Below are 24,749 nucleotides of genomic sequence, written 5' to 3'. Positions count from 1 at the left end.
CACCTATCCCTACCTCATCATGAAATTCAGCATGGTAGCAGATCACTAACAATATAAAAAGAGCAACTCATAAAGCAGGTGAAAATTGGATGGTAAGACTCAGCCCCATAATCATTCTGAGTGCCTTGGCCAAGGGAGGGAACTCATTGCCATTTTGCACTCATGCTCTTTACTGACTGGTCCTTTTTCAGTCAGCCTTCCAAAGCTGTATCATGCTTATGGTCACAAACAGTACAGGATGCATTCCTACACTGTATTGATGACCATACTAAAAAAACTGTATCTCTGTATCTTTGGATCAATGCATGACTTCAGCTTCAACTCTAGTCTGAGGGCACATGCAAGTCCCTCTTTAGGGTCATATTTTCTTATTTACCGAGATAACACATGGAAGCTTCAGGCTCTTGTACTGATGACAGTCCTAGAAACATATTTCACCCTGTAGTTATAAAATAGAAGCTAGCCCATGTCCCTAAGCGCCACATCTACCCTTTTCTTGAACACCTCCAGGGGCAGTGACTCCATCACCTTCCTGGGCAGCCTGTGCCAATACTTCACCTCTCTTTCCAATAAGAAATTTTTCCTAATATCCACCCCCTAAATCTCCTCTGGTGCAACTAAGGCTACTATCTGGACCAATTTACTTACTCTGCTGTGCTGAGTGTCTGAGCTCCATAAATATGGGCAGGCTCCTGCACAGAAATTGGCATGATATCCTTTAGGTTCATGAATCCATTTCCAGCCAAGATCCCTCTTGAAGTCAATATAAAGTGGACGCAGGCAACAATTATCCTGTACATTCCTGGAAAATAAAATACAGACAAATGCATTGGCTATCACAAGGACAGCACAGAGAACGAAAATAAACCAGTTGTTTGCTCCCTGAATGATGATTTAAAAACAAGTTAATCACATCTGTTGTAGTTTATACTGTAAATGAAATGAGATGCTCATACATGGCAAGAATTGCTTATAGAAAGCTAATGGAGGATCACTGAAGTACTTTTCTCCAGGTCCTACTGAGTCCCACTCAGCACAGCGGAGGTGATAATTTGGTTATAACTATGAAGATGATAGGCTTGGGAATCACTCCAGGTGGAACTCAGTTTCTGCATTCTGAGGTTCTAACCTTCCTCTTCAGACACTGTCTCCATGGGAGTGGAGCACACTGGACAGATACCCTTTGGGCATGGACACTGTGGGTCTGTGAACAAGGGCCACGCTCCGTAAAATGCCTACCATAAAAAAACATTTGCTTGCATGATAAGCAACTGCATTACAATTCAGAAGCTGGCACAGTTTTGTAAAGGATACTAAATATAGATGCATAGTTACCTAAAACAATAGGCAGCATCTAGAGCACGCTTCTTCCGCCGACTGGGCTGTTGCGACTCAAGTCTGTAGGAGGGTAACAACATTAGCAGAAGATGTGGGGTCTTCCCACTGTATTTTTTCCTATTGGACTTTAAAGCTTTCACATCACCACTGGAATATGTGTAGTCATCAATACCTTCAAAAAATACATTTTGGTGATAAACATTATGTTGCTATTTTCTTCACAAATTAAATAAACCATCTCTTAAAAAAAAAATGCTATCAGAACCTGGGCAACAATGGCGTCAACTGAACACATTTACTGGGAAAGTTGAGCCAAATTTCAGCCCAAGATCCCAAACATATTCACAGTTCTCATGCATCTATTGTATCAGACCTCCATATTCTTAGCCACTTAATGGCACGTCAGTACACTTACCAAAATCGTTGAAATGAATAACAGAAAAGATGTGTGGAGTCCCTTCAGCCATTGCATTTATATTGCTTAAACCAGTTTCCAATGCCCGAAGCAACGATGCTTTTTGTACTTCACTTAGGGCAGTATTCTAACAGCTTGCAGTCTTCTAACAGTTATTCACCTTTCTAAACTTTGTAATAGTATTAAAGCTACTCTGGATAATCAACCTGCATTTCCCACTGCTTACTTTCAACTCATTAGTTTTCTCTATCACATTTACATATTTCTAATGCTTATAAATTCTCTGTCTCTCACTGTCAGTTTATTAAATTCTGCCAATTCTCTCAAAAAAATCTGTTATTCTATCTCCTTCTTCTGTATGATCATGGCAAGGACATTGATCAAAATATTTATTCTTGCAATAGAAATCAATGATCTCATATTTTGTATTTTCCCTTGAAACTCTAACTGCCTTACTAACTTTCTTATCATAGCAATAGGATGGGCAACAGAACCCAAGTTTTAGCCTTTCCCAGGAATTAAATAGCTCATGTTATGCCTGTCACTGAGAACCTTTTGAAAATTAACCTCCTGAACCAGATAATGCTATCTAAAGGAAAAAATTACTTTTTGTAACATGCAAAAATACAAAGATCAAATATCATACTAACATTGCTTTAAAATGCACACAATGGCTTTATTCATATCTACAATCCATATATTTACTTAAGAGAAAAAAAATTCCAATGCAGTGAAACAATGGTTAAATAAATGTAATATTTGACAAGGAATACAGCCAAATCCTTGGAAAACCAATGAACCAAATCATGATATATTTGAATAAATGAAAACTCGATAAACAGCATGAGTTGATTCTAATATAGGCTCTACTTCAAGCACTGATTGATGATAATTCTGGCATCATCAGTTAAATAACATTTCCCTATTACAAAGTGAAACCTGAATGGCTCAAAAACATACTGGAGCTTATGCTTACTATATATCACTTTGTCTGCTGTCCACAGAAAGCATATATATCCATAACCCTTATTACATAATTCTTTTTATTACTTATTCAATCCAATCTTTAAGTTTTTACCAAGCTATCAGCATAAAGAGCATTTGTGCAACTAATATATGAATAACAATAAATTGCAAAGGCCAGTGATGGAGAGTATATGTATTGAGATAACCAGTACTATGTAATGTAGTTCTATTGACTTCACCTGAGACTCAGACTTACACTGCTTGAAGTGGGAGCACACTGAACAGACATACCCCTCCTGCTACTTCAACCCACAACTCACTTGGAGTGGAGCATGGCAGCACATTTATTCAAGTCTGGCACCTATTCTTCACTTATTTCTGAAGCAACTGATGTCATTGCTCAGATGAATTTTAATATTACTGATATAAATGAAAAAGAAAAAAAAAATGCTGGAGTTGCTCACTGCTTCCAAACAGCTAGAAGCACTTTTGCAAGTATTTACAAATACTGGGGTCCTTCATAAAAAAAGAAAGTGCCTCTGTAAGAAAACCAGCTTAGTATTGCCTTACCTACAGTTTAGAAATTTGCCATAACAAGTATTGCTTTTCAAACAATATTCTTAAAACATACCATGCTCATACACATCTACTGCAAGCAGCTTACGTGTGTGCCAAACACTATCTTAATTGGACTCTTCAATAATCTTCTCTACTGAAGCCTGAACACTTGCAGTGCTAGGATGGACAGCAAAGGGTTTATTCTGAAAGTATTCAGTAAATTTTCTCATCCAACAGTGGATGGTCTACAGTGCATTAGTCTTTCCCAAATCCAAAACTATATGTGCATATATATCCAGCGTGGATGCTGCAAACTTTAACAGAGATATTTACGCATACAGCAGCTGCAAGCATGGAATGAGACAGCTTACTCGTGCCATTTGGTTTTAGAGTAGTTCAGTTGGTTTTAGAACAGTTCAGCTGACAGTTATACCCTTGTGCCCTTAACACAATTTCCCACTAGTTAAGATTCTAGATTCTCAAATAAGTAAGTTTTCCATCATAAATTCTATTTTAGAGATGTAAGAGATCTTTCCCGCCTCCCGAGTCAGTTACATAACAGTAAAAAAAATATATTTTTTTCAGTTTTTACCTGCAAATCTTGCTTCAAGCTCCTCACTTTTATTTGGGATGATATAATTATTGGAAGGCACAAAGGTGCAGCATGGACAATGTAAGCTTATCTTAAATCCAAGGTTCCTGTCTGCAAAACATGAAAGTAAGTGGAATAAGTTTTTGAGTGGAATGAGCCTGAAATGCTGCTGAGTTAATAAATGACAATTTGGGGCAGGAGTGAAGACAAAACACTGCTTGTCACCTCTGTGATGGAGCCATTCATGCACAGCCTCAGTGACATCAAAAGACAACCATTCTCCTTCAGCTCTCGTTTTAACCACTTTGCTGTCGATGTAGCGCTGTCCTGGTGATGATAATTCTTTTGATTTCAGAACCTGTAAGAAATAACAAATATGATTGTCTGCAAGTTAATGTTTATCAGATTTGCATTAAAGTGGACCATCAGCATTATAAAAGAGCAGAAGAAATTATTACAGCTCAAATTTCTATGCAACAGATGTACATTCAGTCAAGTTTTCATTACTGAAAGAAAGTACAGTATGTCTTAGTTTCTACAGAATCATTACTGTCAATTACAATGGCAACAGCAACAAGGATTCAACAGTCTGACTACTGCAATAAAGGTACTTGGCTAATGAAGTCTTTTTCATCTCCCTTAGAATAACCATCAGTTGCTCCACACTTCAAAGTCCTCGTAGGGCTACCGTGTCATGATTCTGCTCTGTTGCTACTGCAGCGTATCTTGCAGTTATGATGTCTGACTTTCAAAATCCAAGTAAGTACGCCTGTATTTGCTTCCTGCTTTACAAGGAATCTGTGGGTGTTTGGTGAGAGGAAGGTGATGAAAAAAACACCTCAAGAAAATAAGCTTTTGTCCCCAAGCAAAACATGGCATCATATACTTTTTCCTAAGATAATTCACACAAGATGACTGCACTGAAAATTTGTCCTGCAACACTAGTGGTCAAGGAAATGACAGCAACTGGAACATCAAAACAGAGGCTATTCCACCTTCTTTAGCAACACACTGGCTAGAGTATATCCAGCAGAGTGCCAACTATGAAGACCAATGTGGAGAAGTTGAGAGAGCTGAGATTTTTCAGCCTGAAGAAGAGAAGGCTCAGGAGGAATCTTATCAATGTGTGTAAATACCTGAAGAGATGATGCAAAGAAGGCTCTTTTCATTGGTGCCCGGCATGAGGACAAAAGGCAGTGGGCTCAAATTGGAACACAAGTGGTTCTATCTGAACATCAATACATATTTCTTTACTGCATAGGTATCAGAACATTAAAATGGGTTGCCCAGAGGTTGTGGATTCTCCCCCTTGGAGATGTACAAAAGCCACTTGGGCAACAACAAGGTGTCCTTGCTTGAGTAGGGGGTTGGACCAGATGACCCCTAGAGGACCTCAACCATTCCGTGATTCTGTGCTATCAAAAGCTGAAGTACAAAATAGTCTATGCACTGAAGATATATTAGTAGATCATCAGCACTTCCAGTACTGGTTACACACTGAACAGTAAGAAAGCACTGTCTGTGGGCATGCAAAACCAGCCAGGTGTGAATAATGGCCACACAAAGATCTGTGCAACAGATGATTCTGCTTCTGTCCAAACCTGGATTCCAGCTGTGTTTGTACTTGAGTCAAAAGTTTCAGCAAAGTTTGCTGCTGAGCATGCAATAAAAATTACCTATACAAAAATCCTCAGCTCCTCCCCTTCAAGGCACAGAACTGCATGCCTGGAATTTCAAGTACTCACAGCCTTCCTTGTATCTAAACAACTTGAGTGACTGACTACCTTCTCACATACAAGCATAGGCTGCTACTATGTACCTTACCTCTAGGATGAAAACAATGGGGCTTTCAGCTGCTAAAAAGTTTCTGGTTTCCAAGTTATTGCTACATTGATAGTTTTGTGATGCAGGAATCTGGAATACCACACCGAGGTGTGCTGGATCTCTCAAAATCCACCAGCGCAGCAGCAGCTCCTACAGTATCAATTGTACTACAAAAAGAGCCGCAATCTGATAAGCTCCTTGCTCTTCTCCTGATCATCACATTTACAGCAGGAGAAGAGAAGAAGAAAGATATGAGAAGATGTTGGCCCTGATCCAGAAAATTAACAAACATCACTAGTAGAGGATGCTCACATCTCCAGTAGAAATTGAGGGCACTCAAACATTCAACACTAGGAGTCCTTTTTACAGGGCACCCTTCAAACGAAGTGTTTGAACAACTGTTTACAGAGAATCTGGCAGCAGCAAGGGGACTACCATTGCCCAGAAGTGCCAGAGAGATGAGACAACCCAAAATCAATGCTGGGAAAGTCCCAGAGAAGTACAAATATAACTCTGCCTTCCCTTTGGTCTTTATCAGGTCAACTCAAGTGTTTCTGAGGACGTAATGCAGCTGTTGCTCTGCAGCGATGTGTTGGGGGGTGCAGGGGCAGGGGAGCAAATGGGACACAAGAACTTGGCTAATTTTTCTTCCTTTCTGCACAGTCATATCTTTCCACTGACTCCAGAAACTGCATGCCTCGCAGTTTTGGCAGTGATGTCAGGATCTAAAAGTAAGCAATGTGCCAAAAGTAATCTCTTGCTGTTAACTATAATTGGTCTTAGAAGTGTTTTGAAAACTCAGTTGTGCTTTGGTATCCAATAGAGAATGTCTTTATCCCAATCTCACTCCTATGAAAGGACAAAGTCAAGGATCGGCACTGTCCAACTGACATGAAAGGCTTTTATAGAAGTATAAGAGATCATCACTGCACATATTCAATAGCACATAAAACATCCATCCTGACCCATGAACTGAATTATAAGAGAAGTGACTGCACGTTTCAGAACTGAAGGACAGGATGGACAGAGTAGATTAAAAGAGCTGAATATAATTCATCCTTCAATGTCTACGGTATCTGAAACTTAGGCTTCTCTCCTTATGGTTTATGTAGTGTGTTCAGGAAAAAAAGTTATGAGGAATGAGCTAAAAAGTAAAAAAACTAAGTATAGCATAAGTAATTTCCACAACTGACATCATGCATTAAACAGGCACTAGTAATTCTTAAGCAAAATGTTGCTGAGTATAATATGAGTGCCACACACAGCGAAATTAGCAGGCCTTCTTCAACCTCAAGAAAAAATGATCTTTTAGCCTCACTGTTTCCATTTCCTTTTTTTTTTTTTTTTTTTCTTTTTGTGTGTGTGTGTGTGTGTGTGTGTGTGGAAATTGCAGTCCTAACACAGAGCTAATGGATGATAAAATCCTAGGCTCATCAGTCTGTTTCCTCCCACAAACCCACCAGATGAATGAGACTCTTCACTTTTCTGCATTGCATCCTATTTCCACCCACACTGAAGCAACTACTTCCTGCACAGCGAGAATTAAAATGGCCTCTTTGTGGGAACCTATCAGAAAGTCTTAAGGTTAACAATATATTCTGCAATATATTCTGCAAACACACTCCCAGTAACATTACATGAGATATACTTCCTACTAGATCAACTTAGTTTAGTTTAAAAAAAAAAAAAAAGAAAAGCCTTCTGTATGCCTTGCAGCTCCAGCACTTGAAAGCTTGTCTACTTCTTCCAACTACACTGTAGCTCTTAGAAGAGATATTACCCTTACCTATAAACATTGCTTTGTCTGTAAACATTGCCTTGCCTTTATGCTTAGCCCATTGCAACCACATCTAACACAATCAAAAATGTTGTTGCTCAACTTGTATCTGCAAGGTGCCTGAAAGGTGAATGTCTGTCCAAGAGTTTTCAGTGCTCCAAGTAAATTAACATAAGAAAAAAGAACACTAGAAAGAAAGAAGACTGAACTAAAATTGTAGTTGTCTTTTCTCATTTCCTCCTGGAACAACATCCATAAAATCTACCTTCAAGAGGCAGGAGGACTTTGTATGTCTACGGATTATGACCTAGATTGCTAGAGCTTTCAGGGCTGTGAGTATCATGTAGGGGAAGAGCATACCATCTACACACAGAAATGCCATCCAATCACTTGCTAAATAAGAGACAGAATTTCCACACAAATCATCTTACCCCCCTCACTTACAGGTGTATGCACAAGTAGCTGACAGTGCACAAAAACTGCATGAATGCAGGTATGAACATGCACACCTTCATACATGCATGAGTGAAAGCTCAAGATAAACAAAATTCAAAATTCAGGTTGTGCAAAATCTTTACAGTTTCTAAACATGGGGATATTCTTCCACATATATCTCTTTATTTAGTCTCTTCTCCAACAAAGTGATAATGCAGTGCTGCCTTTTATAGAAAAGGATTATGCATAGACATATGATCACATTATTAGGAAAGGATTAGATGAATAGGTAGAATGGTTGCAAAAGGAATATCCAGCAGACTTCCAGCACAGCATGCAGAATAAATTTCCTTCAGTATCACTGCTATTACTTTTAAGAACAATTTGGCTTTGTCTGCTTTGTCTCCTTTTGTATGTAATTCTTTCCTTTCCTTCTTTCCTTTCTCATGTAGGCAAATATTTAGCCAAAACTTCTTTAATCTCTACTTGATGAAGTAGTTTGCATTCTCAAGCCTTGCCTTCCAGCTGTCATTACTATGGGCATGCATTTCAAACTTTGCTCATCTTTTTTTCTTTTTATTCTGACCCCTCTTAAAAGCACTCGAGGAAAAGAATTATCCAGGAAAAATCTCAAGTTATCATATACACACAGCTACTGCCAGCAGGACAAAGAAAAACGCAACAGCAGATACCTGAATATTGCAGGTAACTGCGGGAAATCAATCATAAAGCAGCCAGACAGACACAAAGCATTGCTCTTGCTTGTATGGCTATGCATTTGAGAAGCTCACTTGGTGATCTCTATGATGAGTGCCTTCACATGCCACTCTCATCAGGCCCAAAAGAACACAAGTACTTTACAAATCCCATTGAAATCTTTTACTCTTCACTGGATCTCTAAATGTGTTCTACCCACTACTCATTCCTTGAAGGGAGGACCTGCTCTGCTAGCTAGAATTGATCTTTGTTCATTTATTAGAGCTTAAGTAGGGGATAATTCAATGAGCACATTAGTGTATATATTTTAAACAATAACCACTCAGAGCAGACAGCAGAAGAGCATGTCTTCATGACTCACTGCACTCATAAAAGGAAAAAAGCTGTCAGAAAGACACTGGTTCTCTCACACAATAAGAGCTCTACAACAGCAACTTGCTTAGTTTATTTCAGGTTTGACTGCCTGGCCAGTAACTACTCCTATTCTTCAATAGTTACCACAGTAAATTTCAAAAGAATGGGATAATTGCTATTAAGTATAATTTACACTGGAACAGTTTTGGCTAATAAATTCATCACCTTCCCAGCAAGCAAGCAAAGAAAATCAAATGTGGTCCAGTGGTCCAGTAGTGTTGATACATAGGCTGATGCATCAATGACATATATCTGCTGCAGCCAAAAAAAAAAAACCCTAGGCACACATCAAAGGCCAAGCATCAGCAACAAGGGCATTTTATAGCTGGGTCGGAGAGTTAGAGTCACTAACTGTTTGGAAATATTTTGGGTGACTTATGTTTTCTTAAAACAAGTTGTTGAATTTTCAAAACACAATAACAAGATTACATGGCCACCTGAAAATATCTATTGTGTCTGCTGTGTTGCCCACATACTTATGGTGGTCATAACTGTCAGACAGCATGGGATCTGCCATCACCACGTAACAGTAAAGATGGTATTATCTTGTAAAAACCTTCTATGAATCTGTTTTTCCTTTCCATTTATTCTGGGCTGTCTGATCTCCTCTCTCCAGATGCTGTTGGCTCTCTGATAACTTCTTTCCTTCCTTCCCTTCTCTTCTGTGTCATCTCAGACTTCTGTGATGTTCTTGGATTACAGGATTTTGGCAGACTCACTAATCTTTCTCCTACTTATCATCATTATCCATGGTTTCCATTGGAACTTCAAGGGCCTTTTTATGGAAATGGAAATAACCTGACATGTACTTGTGAGCACAAAACAAATAAGTCCAAACAATGAGATCCAGTGCTAAATGATGTGCTAATGATGGTTAACATCACAGAAGAGATAAATCCACTATGCAGAACATCTCTGGGTACGAACTGCCATCTAGGATAACCTCTTCTGGGCTAGTAGAACACTGCAGGGGACTCCAGCCTAATCCGGTGCAGAGTAATAACCAGATTCCCAAGGTCTGCATATGCAGCTGCTTGCGGTTTCCAAATTCTTATGTACTATTCACCCTACTGAAAGAATCACTTCTCTGCCTCAGTCCAGATTTCAAAGGTCTCCTCAGACAGTTCTCATGGATTTCATCCAGCCCTTTCCTGAAGCTTAGAAGCTAAAAAAAAAAAAAAAAAAAAAAAAAAAAAAAAAAAAAAAAAAAAGGACCACTCTAATTCTCAGTCCTTTCTCAGTCTCTCGTTCAGTTCAAGGTCTTGGATTCTATTTTGGACACGAGGATAAGTAAATCTTTAATTCTGCTGCAGACCACTACAGTCCCTGCCATCCAGTTTCTTACTCATTGTATATGGAGACGTACGTTATAAAGTGCCAAAACTTCAATATAGTACCAGATAAATGGCTACCAGCTATCAGAATCTTAACCTTCTTATCACCACTGGTGCAAGAGGGACTGTGTATTTTTTCCAAAACTCTTGGTGCTGGCTTTCACACTTCTTTTGTAACCGCTTTTGAAAAAGAGTAATTCAGAAACTGCCTTCAGTGTAACAGAGTTAAAAGGGCTTTACAGTCCCCTTGCTCATCAGTGGAAGCCTTTCCATTACTTGTGAAGGTCTCTGAATCAGGCTCATACTGAGGGCAGAATCTTTAGAGACTAGTATATGAAATGCAGAATTCCTGCCAAAATACAAAGGTATGGAGTACTTGCCAAAGTCTTTAAAAAAAGCTATAGCTGTATGATCCATCTGCTCAGAACTTGCCAGACACGTTCTTCATGCAAACTCACAAATAAAAAGAACATATTGCACACATAACCCAGCCCCATTTATATCTGGATGGACTACAGCTGTGGCAGAATTCCCTGAGCATCAGCTGCTACTCGCTTAAAGGTAAAAGAAGGTGAAGTGTGAGGGGGCAAGGAGAAGTGCAGCTAAAGCAGGTCAGAAAAAGAAGGGGAAGTATGTCAGGGAATTGCTGTGGCTGATTCACTGCTTTACCCTGTGGCGAGGGGATGAGCCTCAGGGAAGAGGATGAAGACTGAGAAGGGATTTCCTCTCCACTCCTTCCCCAAGCAGGGCCTTCCACCTGCTGTGGCAGATACATGTGCTGGGTATGGTGGGGATGCAGCCCTGCAGCTGCTCAGATTCATTTACATTTAAGCAGGCAGGAAAACTGTGTTGTGAAAGCAATAAATAAGAATAGAGGGTCTGGGGTCCTTCTCCTGGAAGATTTTGAAATACTGAGCGCAATTTCCTGCTGTATAGGAGATTTTAAGATAGCTCCAAAGACTTTATGCAAAATGAAGCAATACAAAAAAATCCTGTAAAGTTATCTAGCATTTAGCTCTAACTTGCCAGAGGCAGATTATGTTTTATTAAAATATCAACAAAGAGCAGCCAAAGTCAACAAAAACAGAGTGGGCTCTTCTGTCTCCCAGCCAAACCATGTGTCCAGCAGGGTACCTCTTTGCTCACCTCCTCTCTGAGCTCAGTTCTTCCAGCCCCCTCCTTTTCCTCAGTCCTTTGCCTGATAGCCACATTTCAGACTCACATGCATTTTCTTGCAATATTTTGGCATGAAACCTTTTTTGCTTTTTTAATATTCAGATCTCTGCCTCTTCCACAATGATGTCTTCTTCCACAAGTCACTCCTTTTCTTTCCTTCCTCCTGTCTGCACTGTTCTCCTTCTATCACCGTTCTCCTTACAGACATCTCTTCCCACCACCTACAGGCTCTCGCACAAACCACTCCTATCCTCTATTTTCTTCCATCATCTATTCTTCTTCATATAGGCTCTCCTCTCCCACAAAGCTTCACATCATTTTCCTATACCTCTCATCCATATCTTTTTTTCATATGTCCACTACTGGACAAGGTAGCAGGGCAAAAAGAAGGCCAGAGTCCTTTTGTTATATCATCACCGCTGAATAACAGTGGGATTTTCATTTTATTTTTTTTAGATCTTTTTGCTGAGGGCCTGTCATTTGCTTTTAAGTATGGCAAGGCTCTACAGCACAGTTTTCATATTTTGGACCCAAGTGCTGCTTTTTTCCCTCACCTCCAGACATTTCTATTCCCTAGCTAGCCCTGAGATTAACTTTCTGATGACAAAGCTCCCCAGCCTTCTTCAATTCCTTGCTCACCTCTGATGGTGTTTTTTGCACCAGCTTGATATGCCCAGCATAATAACTACCAACTTGCAGTGTTGGTTAAAACTTGGGCATGTCTGTACATTTGGTTACCTTGCCAGACTGCAACCTGAATAGCAGGAATCTGAATTCAGAGGCTTATTTCTGACCTATGTCCTACATCCCTACGTTCCCTATAATGTACACACACCGCAAACTGTAATAAATCTATCATCCCAGAGCCCTACATTTCAGTAGGGCACCAGCTCTTGCCAGTAGCTAATAGTGTTTTATGTACCACTTCAAATTGTCTTCAGTAACTTCGCAGTTCCTGGTAAGAGCTGGCTGCACATGAGATAAGCTGTTAGATGGCAGAGAATATGACACACTGATAAATACTTCCCCTCACCCACGCTCAGGGTGTTTGCCAAAGGTACTCTACATGTGGTCTTAAACATACTGAGTATTTTGTAGGTACACTGTTTGGAATAACAATTAAAAAAGAATTCTTGACTGAAATACACTGAAATTTAACCCTCTCTGATCTTCTGTTGCTGGGGTTGGGTTGGGTGGGTAAAGCAGGAAGTTATGTGCACACTTTATACTGAGTTTAGCACTTCAAAAAGCACTGCGCATTTGCCACTTCACTGTAACCTCACAACCAATCTGCGTGCAAAGGCCTGGCTTCAGGACAGCAATACATAAACTGTGGGATCCAAATATACCACTTGAGATGCAATGCAATTGCAGAGCAATGGCAGTCAGTTAGAACTGAATGCTACTGGGTGATATCTGTAACCCAGATATCTCTCGCCCAGCTCAGTGCCACAAAAACTTCTTCCTGCTATTTTGTTCTGTAGTGTGAGAGATGGCACTTTTGGGGCCAAAAAAAAAGGGCAAAGTCCCTTTGCTCTCGATTGTACTGCGATCAATCTGGAGCAGCACTACTGTGGTCAGTGTAAATTGCTTCATATTTGCACCGCTGAGATCTGGCCCAAATCTATAGCAGCTCATTTTAAATGTATTCCCTAACTGAAAAACAAGACACTGTCTGAACTGAAGGCATTTGAAAGACTGACTGTGGTTTAAATTTAAATCTGACTCATAGTGGGATAATATGTTCCACTGCATCTTCCTTCTTATACCTCCAACAGAGGAGAAAGGCCCTTAAAGAAACCAGGTCTGATATTGTCTGGAAGATGGCCACTTCTTCCTGTGCCCCATACAAGTGTTGTGGGTGCCCTCAGCATAGATAGGACCATACTCAACTCAGAATCATAGAATACCCCAAGTTGTAAGGGACCCATAAGGATCACTGAGTCCAACTCCTAAGCAGCTGGAGAGACCTAAGGTCTGCTGCTCTTGGTGGCTTTCAATTCTACATCTCAAAGCAGTGTTCTCCTGGGCATTAGCCTGGTACTGCACAAACCTTGGACACTTCATATGGTAAGGACCCCCATTAACCATCCAGTAGCTAACTACAACACATGGCAGCCTAGGACAATGACACTAGAAACCAGCTCTTTGGATGTATTTTCTGTGATGCTTTATGATGCAGTACCAAAACATGGTACTGCTTCTAGAGGAAGCAGTCATTACTTGTCATTGTTTGATCATCTGTACACAATAAAACTATCTCAAAAACAATACTGAAGTACTGTTTTTCACCCCACAAGGGTTTTCACTTGTCCAGCTTTGCAGTGCTGCCCATTTATTTTTTGGAATGCTCATTCATAAAAGGCAAGCTTTTTCTAAAGGGAGCAGGTACTTTATTCATAAATACAGAAGCACCTTAATAAAAGAAAAATGTGATGAAGTCTTCAAAGCGGGCAAGAAAACTGATGAACAGAGACATTCTCATGGCAACCGAGGTTTATCTGATCAAATTCCAATAAAACCTGCATTTGGCATAAATCTTTAAAAACATAGTGAGGGCCACTGGAGGATGCTGAAACTTGTTTATTTGATATTACTCCTCCTCCCTCCCCTAGAAGTATTTTATCCTCTCAGTATTTTCTGAAGGCTTGGTGCACGTTAAGAAGTGCATCAAGTGAAGATGCTGCAGTGGAAAGTGAAGTATGGAGCCGCTGCCTCTGAGGTTCTGTTGCTTCCTTCCTTCTCTGCAGCTTCCCACTCTCCAATGTGCTGATGCTCAGCAGAACTAGGGATTAACCTTTGCAGAAGAATTAGCAGAAAAGATGGTGCCTTTAAAGAATTAAATTCTATGTGGTTTCACTTAACTAGAGCCAAGAAAAGACAGAAGCTTTTATACCAGTCTTATAAAAGAAGCTTAATTCCCATTTCTATGAGGTTTGTTGTTTTTCCCCCTCCCCATCATTAAGACTACTTAATATGCATGCTTCCCATCTGCACAGGAACACACAGATGTGACTGACTAATCCTAAAATACCCAGAAAAGTATTCTGGTTGAAAACAGACATTAAAGAAACTGTTTCTGCTCCTGGGGATTACCGTTTGCTCCCTCCCGGCTTCGGGAGAGGAGGAGGATGGCGAGGTGCAGCATGTCTCACTGTGCTGCTGTCAGAGCTTTGCTCAGCACTCAGCTGGAAGTGAACAGAGGACAGCCAGCACTTTGAAAGGGGGCTTAACTTCGGTCCAGGAATTCTGTGAATACACTCTCCCAAGCAGTCTGCAAACATCCTAGCTAGGGAACTGTGAATGTGGAGCCAACAAGCTGCCAGGCTACCCATGGACCCGAGAGATGGCATATGTCTACCTCACTCTCAGAAGAATTCACCTCCAGAACCTATTGCTCAGAATCCCATTCGCACCATAGGGCACAGCCAGTTTGCCCAGTGGACAAACAAACCAAATAAATGCATTAAGGTCGGTCCTCTGCATCTAACTATGCTGGGTGGGATGGGGTCTTGCTGGGAGCACGAAGCCCAGGCTTGCCATGCCAGACAGCCCCAGACTGCCTTCCTGCAGTCAGTGCAAATCAGGGCTCTGCAGGAAAACACAAAGTCTTCCTCTGATGTGGTTTGGAAAAAGAAGCCAAGTGCAGCCTGAGGAAAACTTGGTTGAAAGGTGCAGTGCTGCATCTCTTTCTCATTTTAAGGGGTAGATCTCTAAGGTCAGAGGACCACACAAAGAAAGAATCAGGAGAAAAAATATTTATGCTTTGCTTGCTTATTTTTTCCTATTTATCCTGCACATCTGTCTCTAGCTGTTCCTGACGCATGCTTTCAGAGAAGTATTTTCCTTTCTGCACCACTAGTATATACACTGCTACTAAACTGCCACTGGCCAAAATTAGACTGCATTGGGGTACCTACATGTGTGCAGGGGATCCCAGCCTCCCAATGAATTACAAGCTCTGGCTCTCCCAAGGACACTTCTGCCTCTCTCCTCCTGCTTAATGGGAAAAGACAAGACACAGGAACATCAACTCCCTGAAATTAAAGGTATGAGAGGAATTTCAAAAACTCTCATCAAGGAGAGTTCACCAAAGCAAAACAAGGCAACCTGAAAGTTGGTGAGAAGAAAAAAGAAAGAAAAAGGAAAAAAAAAAAGGGGGGGACGACTAATAATTAAATGTTGCTTATGCAAGATGAAAAACCACATTGTTGCTTCTGGGCACAACAGCCCTGGCAAGCCCAGCACTATCTCACAAGACAGGAAACAGCGCTTATGAAGGGAGGAGGAGCAGCAGTTACACTTGCCAGATCTTCCAGCAATCTCTAAGAGGCTCTGTCTCCATGCGTGGCTTCTCATGCTTCAGGCAAATATACCTGAGAAAGTTTTCAACCCTTACAAGAAGTATTTCTCTCTCCCACGTCCACTGAAATGGGCATACTCCCCATTCTTTTACCTCCCATGTTTGGTCCTCTGTTAAGTCACTCTTTGTAAGTCACTCTTGTCATTACACAATACAGAACTTCTTCCAGCATCACCTTGCACATCTTTCCTACATTCTGTTCCTCAGACTTCCCTTGTTTTACCTTCTAAAACTTATATTCTTTTTTAGGATTCTTCTATAGCACTGTCCTACAATAAAGCCTCCTCTCCCATTACTTCTTGTGTTTGCTACACCTGTTAAACACTGCATGCAGCCTCAGGCATTGTGATGGAGAGATGTAGGAAGGTTGAGGGACTCCTGGTAAGAAATCCATGCAATTCAGATAAGTCAACACAGAGCTAACATAACACCTGCATGAAGAGTACTGTACATAAGACTGCAAGGGGTAAATACGACCAAGAGGCAGAGTAGTGGCACAAAAAAGCACTAACAGACAGCTCTTACTAATTGATGAGTTCCCTGAAAAAAAAAACACTCCAGGAACAGCTTGCCTCTCTACAAGGCAGCAAGTAACATGCCTAATGAAAATCCAGCACAAACACACTCACCTTGCTGCCCCTGGTTCATCTGACTAGGTATAGAAAAGCCCCATTATCTACAATAGCCTGCACTCATTACTTACCCAGTGTTTCACCAAGTATATCTCCACCCACTCTGCCTTACTCACTGGCTATATATTTATATAAGGAAGCCAAGTATCTGCTGTGGGTGCAGGTGTCAGTTATTTTCATGGGCACAGGCTTGCTGGAGTCAGCCTCTCTCAAGTGAGCTCCAGCTGTTTCTCATCACAATGCAAATTCCCAGCTGTGCAAAGGGCCTTTCTTCCCTACCTCCGCCGAACCCTTTCTGTCCCACATTCCTCAAACATGGAGGTGCAATGAGCCGAGCTCAGGGAATGTCAGCTGTATTTCTTCCAGGTGTGTGATTAACAGCTCTCAGAAAGCCCAGAGATGCCATTATCTCCATTTAGGATGTCTGAACAGTGAGGTCAAGACAGAATATATGATTGTTTTGACAGGCTGGTGTGACACCATCACAGGGACTCATAGAGTAATTCTTTGTGATGGCTGTCAGACATTGAGCACACCAGTGGCTTTCAGCAAAGATTTCCGTTACTTCTCTTAACAAGTGAAATGCTACTTAGGCACCTTTTCTGCCTGCCAGTTCACGGAATGCACACGGCCAGGCTGCAATCTTGACAGCAAGCACTCGGTGACCACCTGCAGACCTGAACCCCATTCAGCGGGGAATCGCACTTCTGTCCTGTTTAAATCATGTTTAAAATCCCAGAGCATCGTTTCCTGCCCTCAGTCTCAGTCTGGCTTATACCGTCACATCAAGAAGCACGAGCACAGATTCTGCTCTGTCTACTCCCAGCTAGGTTTGTGCTTAAGCAAATCAGGCAGCAAAATATGAACTTTGAAAGTAAGGGTGATGATTAACTTAAATTTGCACCCACAGGATCTGACCCAGGCTCTGTGGGGTTGCATACTCACAACAGTGCTCAGATACAGCAGATAAGGGTGGCAAAAACAGAAATAAAGAGGGGTTTGGTATAGTTTACAGGATAGCTTTCTGCCTAGCAGGTTTTCAGCTGAACAAGTGCCGAATTGATGGAACAATCATGAGTTTTACCCAGTAAATAACTGTTGGAAGTCGAATCCCTTTTTGCTTTTGAGCTTCTCAGCAAGATGAACTATGCTTTACACAAAATATGCTCTAGCCAGTATTTCCACAAACAAATGCACAGAATCCTTGCAGTTGAGTTTAATGGATTTAGCATGTGTGCAAGCTGACTCACTATCTAGCTAGAGGAGTCTCTGCTTGAGTTTGTTTACACACAGAGGAAGTTTTGTGGGGTTGTGATGGCTTCTATGAAAGACTGAATTTGCTTCTTTCAGAGACGTCATCTGATCGAGTTCATAAATCATTTAATGTTACCACTGAACAGGAAAATGCAATCAGAAAACAAACAAAAGAGAGAAAAGTCTTAATGACACTACAGAGTAAAAAAAAAAAAAAAAAAAAATCTTTAGATCATTTTCTTCCCCTCTCCACAAATCCTGAATTTTCCACTGCCTCGCTCGAAGCCCTGGGCCACCATACAGAAGTCAAGCTGAATGCTGGAGTCCCGAGGCACACTTTTCTAGAAAGCGTGCATATTTCAGCTTTGTAAGACTTTGAATGAAGCTGCTTCCAGGAGAGACATAGAAAATAAACTACTTTTGACAGACAGCAGTAACAGCTGGAGCCCTACCTGGTACAGCTCAATTCGCTGCTCCGAGACCCGTGCCTTCGAGTTCTGCAGGCGGAAGACCCTGAACTCAGCCTTCACCAAGTTGGATGCATTTTTCTCCATCGCCGAGACATCAAATCTAACGATTCTGAAGTAAAGGCTGTAATAGCTTGGTGGGATGGCATCTGCAAGAAGGCAATGCAATTATATATTTCTTAAATGATAAAATACATTTTCTTTCATCTATTTCAATACAAGACAGCCGGAAGGCACTAAGGGAAATATTTGTAGCATGATTCAATTTCCAATGGCCAATTTAGTATCATTAACAATTTAACCCCTAAAAAACCAACACCACATGTGTTTGATTACAGGAAAAGTAAATTAATAGAGATTAACAATTACTTCCATCTCTACTTCAGGGCATGCATTTAACCCCACTCTTTTGACAAACTGGTGGAAAATCCTGGATGCTTACAAATTGGAAAAAAAATCCTAACAGTTTGTAGCTGGCAATTGCCTTCAGACTTGTAAGGAATTCACAAGAGATATACTAAGAAGACAAGTAACAGGAAATCGTTTGATCTGTATTTCTCTAACATCCATTTTCTCCCAGGGCATGGCATATAAATTAGTCAGCTTCAGGTTTTGTTTTCTACTGAGTTATTAAAGATTTTTTTGGAATAAAATATTCATTCTCATTATAACAAGGGCAGGAATAGAAGAGAAAAAAGAAAAGGAAAAAAAAAAGCAAGCAGATAGTAGACAAATAGAATTACATGCATATTGACCATTTGCAAACAGTAGAACTCATAAATTTAACCAATCATCCTTAATATGTTGCAGGGAAATTAGGAAAAAAATAAAAAAGCAGAAAAACAGAATCAAGTCGTCAGTAATGATATCAAAAGTATCAGTTTAGGTTTCAAAGCAATCCTTTCCTCCTTTGTAGCTGCAAACCCTGACTGAGGTTAAGCAGCAAAGTACTTTTGCACAATTCAGATTACCCTGAAGGGTTCAGTGATCATCTGAGGCTGTTCCACTTAATTTTGGCCAAAAGCACAAACAGAAAACCATGTGCAAAAATCTCTGAACATGCTCTGTATGTGTGACATTCTCCACACCCTGTTGTTTGGCAAGATTTTCCTCAAATTGCAGAGTAGGCATGGTGAGCCAAATTCAGGGATGAGTCAAAATGACTCAAAGGCCCTGATAAAATCTCCATTCAAGCTGAGAGAAAGGTTTCATTTTGAAATGTACAAAGAAACAGAAGATCAAAACTGTATCGTGGAGTCTGGGGAAGGGAGGAGAGAAGATTTTCAGCAGAGGAAGCAAACTTCACAGGTTTCCTTGGGGTCACACCAGCACAAAGACTTTGGATAATGATTATAAAATATTAAGTTTTCCCACTAGTCTTATAGCTCAGGATTTGTCATGTAGTATTGTGAGACAACAGCCTGTACATTAAGAGAGGTGAACGACTAAGATCCTATGAGGGGCCCAGGCTGTGTCACAAATTCTGCTGAAGCCTTATGAGGGCCTGTCCCAGCTCTCTGGCCACCCAGGCCATCCGTTCAATCAACCACTGCTGGAGTAAAATACTATCTTCTGGAAGTTACATAATTCTTCACAGATGTATTATACATAGCACAGATTGGAGAAAGCAAGAAGAGGACTTTGAGGGGACACCTCATATCATTGCTCTTTCCAAATCTCCAAGGAATTTGTGTAGAAGTGGGGGGTCAGTCTCTTTTCTCAGCTGAGAAGTAATAAGGCATGAAGAAACAGACTCAAGTTGTGCCCAGGAAGTTTTAGTTTGGATACTGGGAGGAATTTTTTCATGAAAAAAAGTGGTCAAGAACTGGAAAGGGCTGCTCAAGGAAGTAGTAGAGTCCTCAACCACAAAGGTATTTAAGAGATGTGTGGACTAAAAAAGTGCTTCAGTGGTGGGACTCAGTAGGTCAGGTTGATGGACTTGGTGATCCTGAACTTCTTTTCCAACCTAGACCATTTTATGCTTCTACTTTTACCTCTAATGATTAATGATTAAAGATACTTTGACTAAATCATTAATAATGCCTATTCATATTAATGAGATACATTATTAGCTTTAGGACCACCTTTCAAACATTTAATGTTAAGACAGCCTATAATCAGAACCTCTGAGCGATGTAGCAGTCCCCAACTGCACTAGGCAGCAATGCTCTTACACATTTCACATCCTGTTCATATGAGCTCTTCAAGTGACTATTTATAGGCTCAACTACAGAATAAATACAAAGTATTGGTCAGTCACAAAATAAAGCATAACTAAGTGTATGTATCCTCTTTACATTATTCACAAAATTCTCCTAGATAATTGAACGAAATTAGTTTTAGAATGGAATGTTCAGAGGTGAAAAATCCTAAAAATGATCACAGAGATGAGAAAAATCTTAGAAAGGCAGGCCTCAACTATAGATGCATTATAAGTGACAGTTCTCAAAATGCTTAAAAATCCTCTGAAAGAGTATTTTTCCGAAGAGGGCTTTCAATATGGTCAAATGTGCAAGGGGTATAAATACAACCCTGAAGCCCCAGATATCCCTGTGGTTTTATTTAATTAGGAAAAAAATGATTCTCAAATTTTTCACACTTGCAGTATTCTAAAATAAACCCTAATGCATCATGATCAATATTGTTGTCCACCAGCTACAATGTTATAATGAGAAGTAAAAGAAAAAGGGATGGGTTAGTCTTTCAACAGCATTGTTCTTTATCTTGAAAAATACCTAAGTGCCAGTCTCACTCAATGCCAGTCTTCTCCCTCAAGAAGACCTAAATGAAGGTCTTCTGAGTAAAGCTGAATTTTATGTGATGATGATCTTAATTTTGGTAGATTTTGATAATTCTTAAGAAAGCTACTCAGTTCAGAGGTTACATTCTCATTTAAGAGGGAAATAATCTCCTAAATTTATTTTTTTCTGCTACAGAAAACTCTAAGACTACTACTTGTTTCTCTGCCAAACCCAATCCTACTAGGAATATAATTTGGCATAATAGTATGTATGTATAAGATTGATGCTTCCAGGATGAGTTGTAAGTCGTCCTTCCCCATCATTTATTTGAGGCATCAGCCTACAATTTCTTACCCTGTGGACAAACCAAATGAGCAGACAGCCACTTGCCCTGGCACAGACAAACCCAGTCCATCTTGATTTTATTTCAGATGCAAAAGTCCTATTTAACTGTCTGGTTGATTTATATTTAGCTTCTAACTTATTTTAGAACTTTTTTGGACTTTATCTATAGTCTTTCTTTTCAGTTTTTGTATTTTAGATACCATACATTATAAATGTGTGAATATGCAACCAAAAGAATTTTCCTAAACCACCTCTACATTTGTATTTTTTCTCTCTTTCATTTATAAAGGAAACAATAACAGCTAGAGAAGGAATACTCTTCCAGTGTGCATGCTTTTGCATGTCTGTATGAACAATACACAGTGAATGAGTATTTACCTCCTGCTGGACACCAGCAATGGAGAAGAATGAATTCTTATCTTAAATAAATTTCATCTCTTTCACAAGACAGTGCTATACCTTGCAACAGACCATAAGAAATTTGATCTATTCTATCATTCACAACAACATCCATGGGAAATCAATACAAAAGACGCATTATTTGTAGGTAACTAAAAATTAAAAATAAATAAATAAATAAGGCTTTTTACTAGCTGGATCTCTTTCCCTGTGAAAGAATGGCTGTCTGCACACTTGGGGTTCACATGAAAATTCATCAACATGAGGACTGGGAATTGAGACTAGCAACTCTGCAAGGGAGTGGGAAGAACCCTATGGAGTTTAGAAGGATTTGGATTAGCCTTTTAAGTGGTCTCAGATGCTGCAATTTATGTCTCTGTGACTTCACCTTAACCTGGCAGATATATCTATGTAGTCGCAGTTGGATATCTATAGATTTCACTCTGATTTTGGCCAAATAGCTCCAGTAGACACTATGATGAATCTGAACAACTTTGTGCACTACTGCAGACCAGATTCTTTAAGTATTCTTTGAAAGATTATCATTAATGAGTGGAATTAAATCATTGTTTCCTGTTGCTTGGAAAAAACAATTTTCTTTTGGTTTGGAGAGAGGGGAATAGTAAATGCACTGGAAGATTCCATTTTTATCATCTTTCAATTACTCATTAATTCAACCCCTACAAAACTGTTTCAGCTCTAATAATCATAATCACATTCATCACAGTAAGGCTGAGATGAGTTACAAAACACAGTTGGAGAAGGTGAAGGCAGCTTCCATCTTCTTTCCTTTAGTCTAACAGCTCCACATGCTTAACACTGAGCATTGCAGGTTTAACTTCTTTATTCTTTTTTTCTTTTTTATTCCCTGTTTGAGCTTAAATTTCACCAGCTTCTTTATACAGGACAGTTCAAACTGCTAGCTTGGGAAGCTTTCCAGTATGTGAGTTCTTATTGACTTTGTTCAGTGTTCGTGAGTGATACCAGCCTGCAGCATTGTCCCATTTAATATCATCATAGGATCATAGAGTCGTTAAGGTTGGAAAGACTACTGAGATCATCTAGTCCACCCATCAACCTGTGCCTATGACCACACTAGAACATATCCCTTAATGCCACATCTACCTTTTTCTCAAAAACCTCCAGGTATGGTAACTCTACCACCTCCCTGGATGGAGGTTGGAACACCACCAGGAGACTGCATACATCCCCTCACCAACCATCCAAAAGAGCAAGTAGATTCCAAGGCACTCCTCCTGGAGGAAGGTGAGATGGGTTTGAACTTCCTTAAGCCAAAAGTGGGAACTGAAGGAGGCTGTACCCCAAGATGTTCTGCTAGAGATACTCCCAGAGTCGGGGACCTCCTGCACAACAGGACACCACTTTTGTCTTCAACAGTTGTGTCATACCAACTAGGGCTTTTCTCACAAGTACTACATGTATTGACATTTCAAGAGAAAGAAAAACCACTCTGACACAACAGAGAGTTGTGCTCATTTTCTGGAAAGGAAAAATTCCTACATCCAATTGTATCCAAACAAGGGCTTTTTTTCTCCTCTGAATTTTCATTTCTGCTATTGAAACAAACAAACAACAAAAATAGTGAATTATTTGCATAGCCCAAGATAGACAATGTAAGTAACTTTATATTCTCTTTGGAGGAGGCCAAACAGGCCAACATCACACATACACTCAAACTGGAAAGGCTGAGAGCTTCAATCCAATCCTTCCATCAAGGGCTTGCAGTAAATGCTCCAAAGATTTATTTTTATTCCCTTTTGTGTTTATTAAACTTTGGAGGGTTTCTTTTCCTTTTTTTCTTTTCTTTCTGGTGCTCTGCCCACTCCTTATTACAGCAGTTACAAAAAATGGAGTGCCCTTTTTTTCTCGCCTTCTTTTTTCCCTCCTCTTCTCTCTAACTGCAGAACATGAATGGCCATGTAGTAGCTTTGAAGCAGCACATGCAAATATTTACAAGATTAGCTTGATTGTTATTAAACGCAGTTGTTATGCTTTCCTCTCTCTGGCAGGCTTCCCTAAGCTCTCTGACTATTAGGACCATTTAGGCTGTTCAGATTTCAGCTCACTGATAGCAAATCCTTAATTTTTTATTTTATTTTATTTTATTCAACAAACAGCAAAACTGCTGACAATGTAGTGAATAAGGCTTTTGCCTTGTCTCTGGAGCAGCCTTCCTGCCAGCACAGGGTAGGCACCCATCTGCAGTGCAACACATGGCACAATGTCTGTGCACTCTTACTCCACTTGTTTTGGCTGAAGAATCCACACCAATAACTGGTGGCAAGGCATTTACCACTTGATGAACCTTAGATATGTAATTTATCTGAGGGAAAGTAGTACAGATGATTCATGATGTCACATTAGCTAATACTTTCAGTCTTAGTGCACTTGGTTAGCCAACACTTAACAAGAGAGATGGACAGGAGTCAACAAAGGCAGAGATAACTTCATCAGGAAGACAGAATGAGAACAGTTTGGGGATCCAATTGCTGTATGGCTCTTTTAAAGGTCAGATCAAGAAGGATTGAAATCTAATGGCTCCTTCCTCTTTTACCACCACTACTGACTGCTGGGCCTGTCACCCCAGTGAAATAGGGAAGCCTTAGCATGTCTTCACTAAGATAGCACATCTTACAGTCCTGAAATAATTCCTCTTGGAATAAAAACAAAGAAATCAAACCTTACTCTCAAAGGTCTTCCCGCTGTAGCTATTTAAGCAGGAGATTCTTCCACCAGTTATGCTAACAGAGGCCAACTCTGAAGGCTGTTTTAGTAAATTCCTACTATATAGACCAACTATATGCATTAGTGTATATTAGCTGATCTTTTCTTCTTTGTAATGAACTCCCAATGAGCTCCTGCCATTCAACAGGGAATGCATACACTTAATTATTACTCCATAAACTGGCTACGAGGGCTCAATAAATATCACTAGCAGACTCCAAGGTGCTCAGAGCTAAGATGCCTGGCAGTGCTTACAT

General features: G+C 40.2%; 1 protein-coding gene across 1 annotated transcript in view; it reads right to left on the bottom strand.

Annotated features, from left to right (window-relative positions):
- Positions 1–24,749, bottom strand: part of TGFB2 (transforming growth factor beta 2) — a 62,680-nt gene that overhangs the window by 4,822 nt on the left and 33,109 nt on the right. Inside the window, exons 2-6 of the mRNA XM_052685384.1 lie at positions 18,248–18,411; positions 4,095–4,227; positions 3,870–3,980; positions 1,336–1,510; positions 649–802 (exon numbers count right to left, since the gene is read on the bottom strand). Of these exons, the coding sequence (XP_052541344.1) occupies positions 649–802; positions 1,336–1,510; positions 3,870–3,980; positions 4,095–4,227; positions 18,248–18,411 (737 nt within the window). The remainder of the gene's footprint in view (positions 1–648; positions 803–1,335; positions 1,511–3,869; positions 3,981–4,094; positions 4,228–18,247; positions 18,412–24,749) is intronic.

Source organism: Tympanuchus pallidicinctus, unplaced genomic scaffold, assembly GCF_026119805.1.
Source record: "Tympanuchus pallidicinctus isolate F22 unplaced genomic scaffold, pur_lepc_1.0 scaffold1, whole genome shotgun sequence".
NCBI lineage: Eukaryota > Metazoa > Chordata > Aves > Galliformes > Phasianidae > Tympanuchus > Tympanuchus pallidicinctus.
This window is presented reverse-complemented; position numbering and strand designations above follow the sequence as displayed.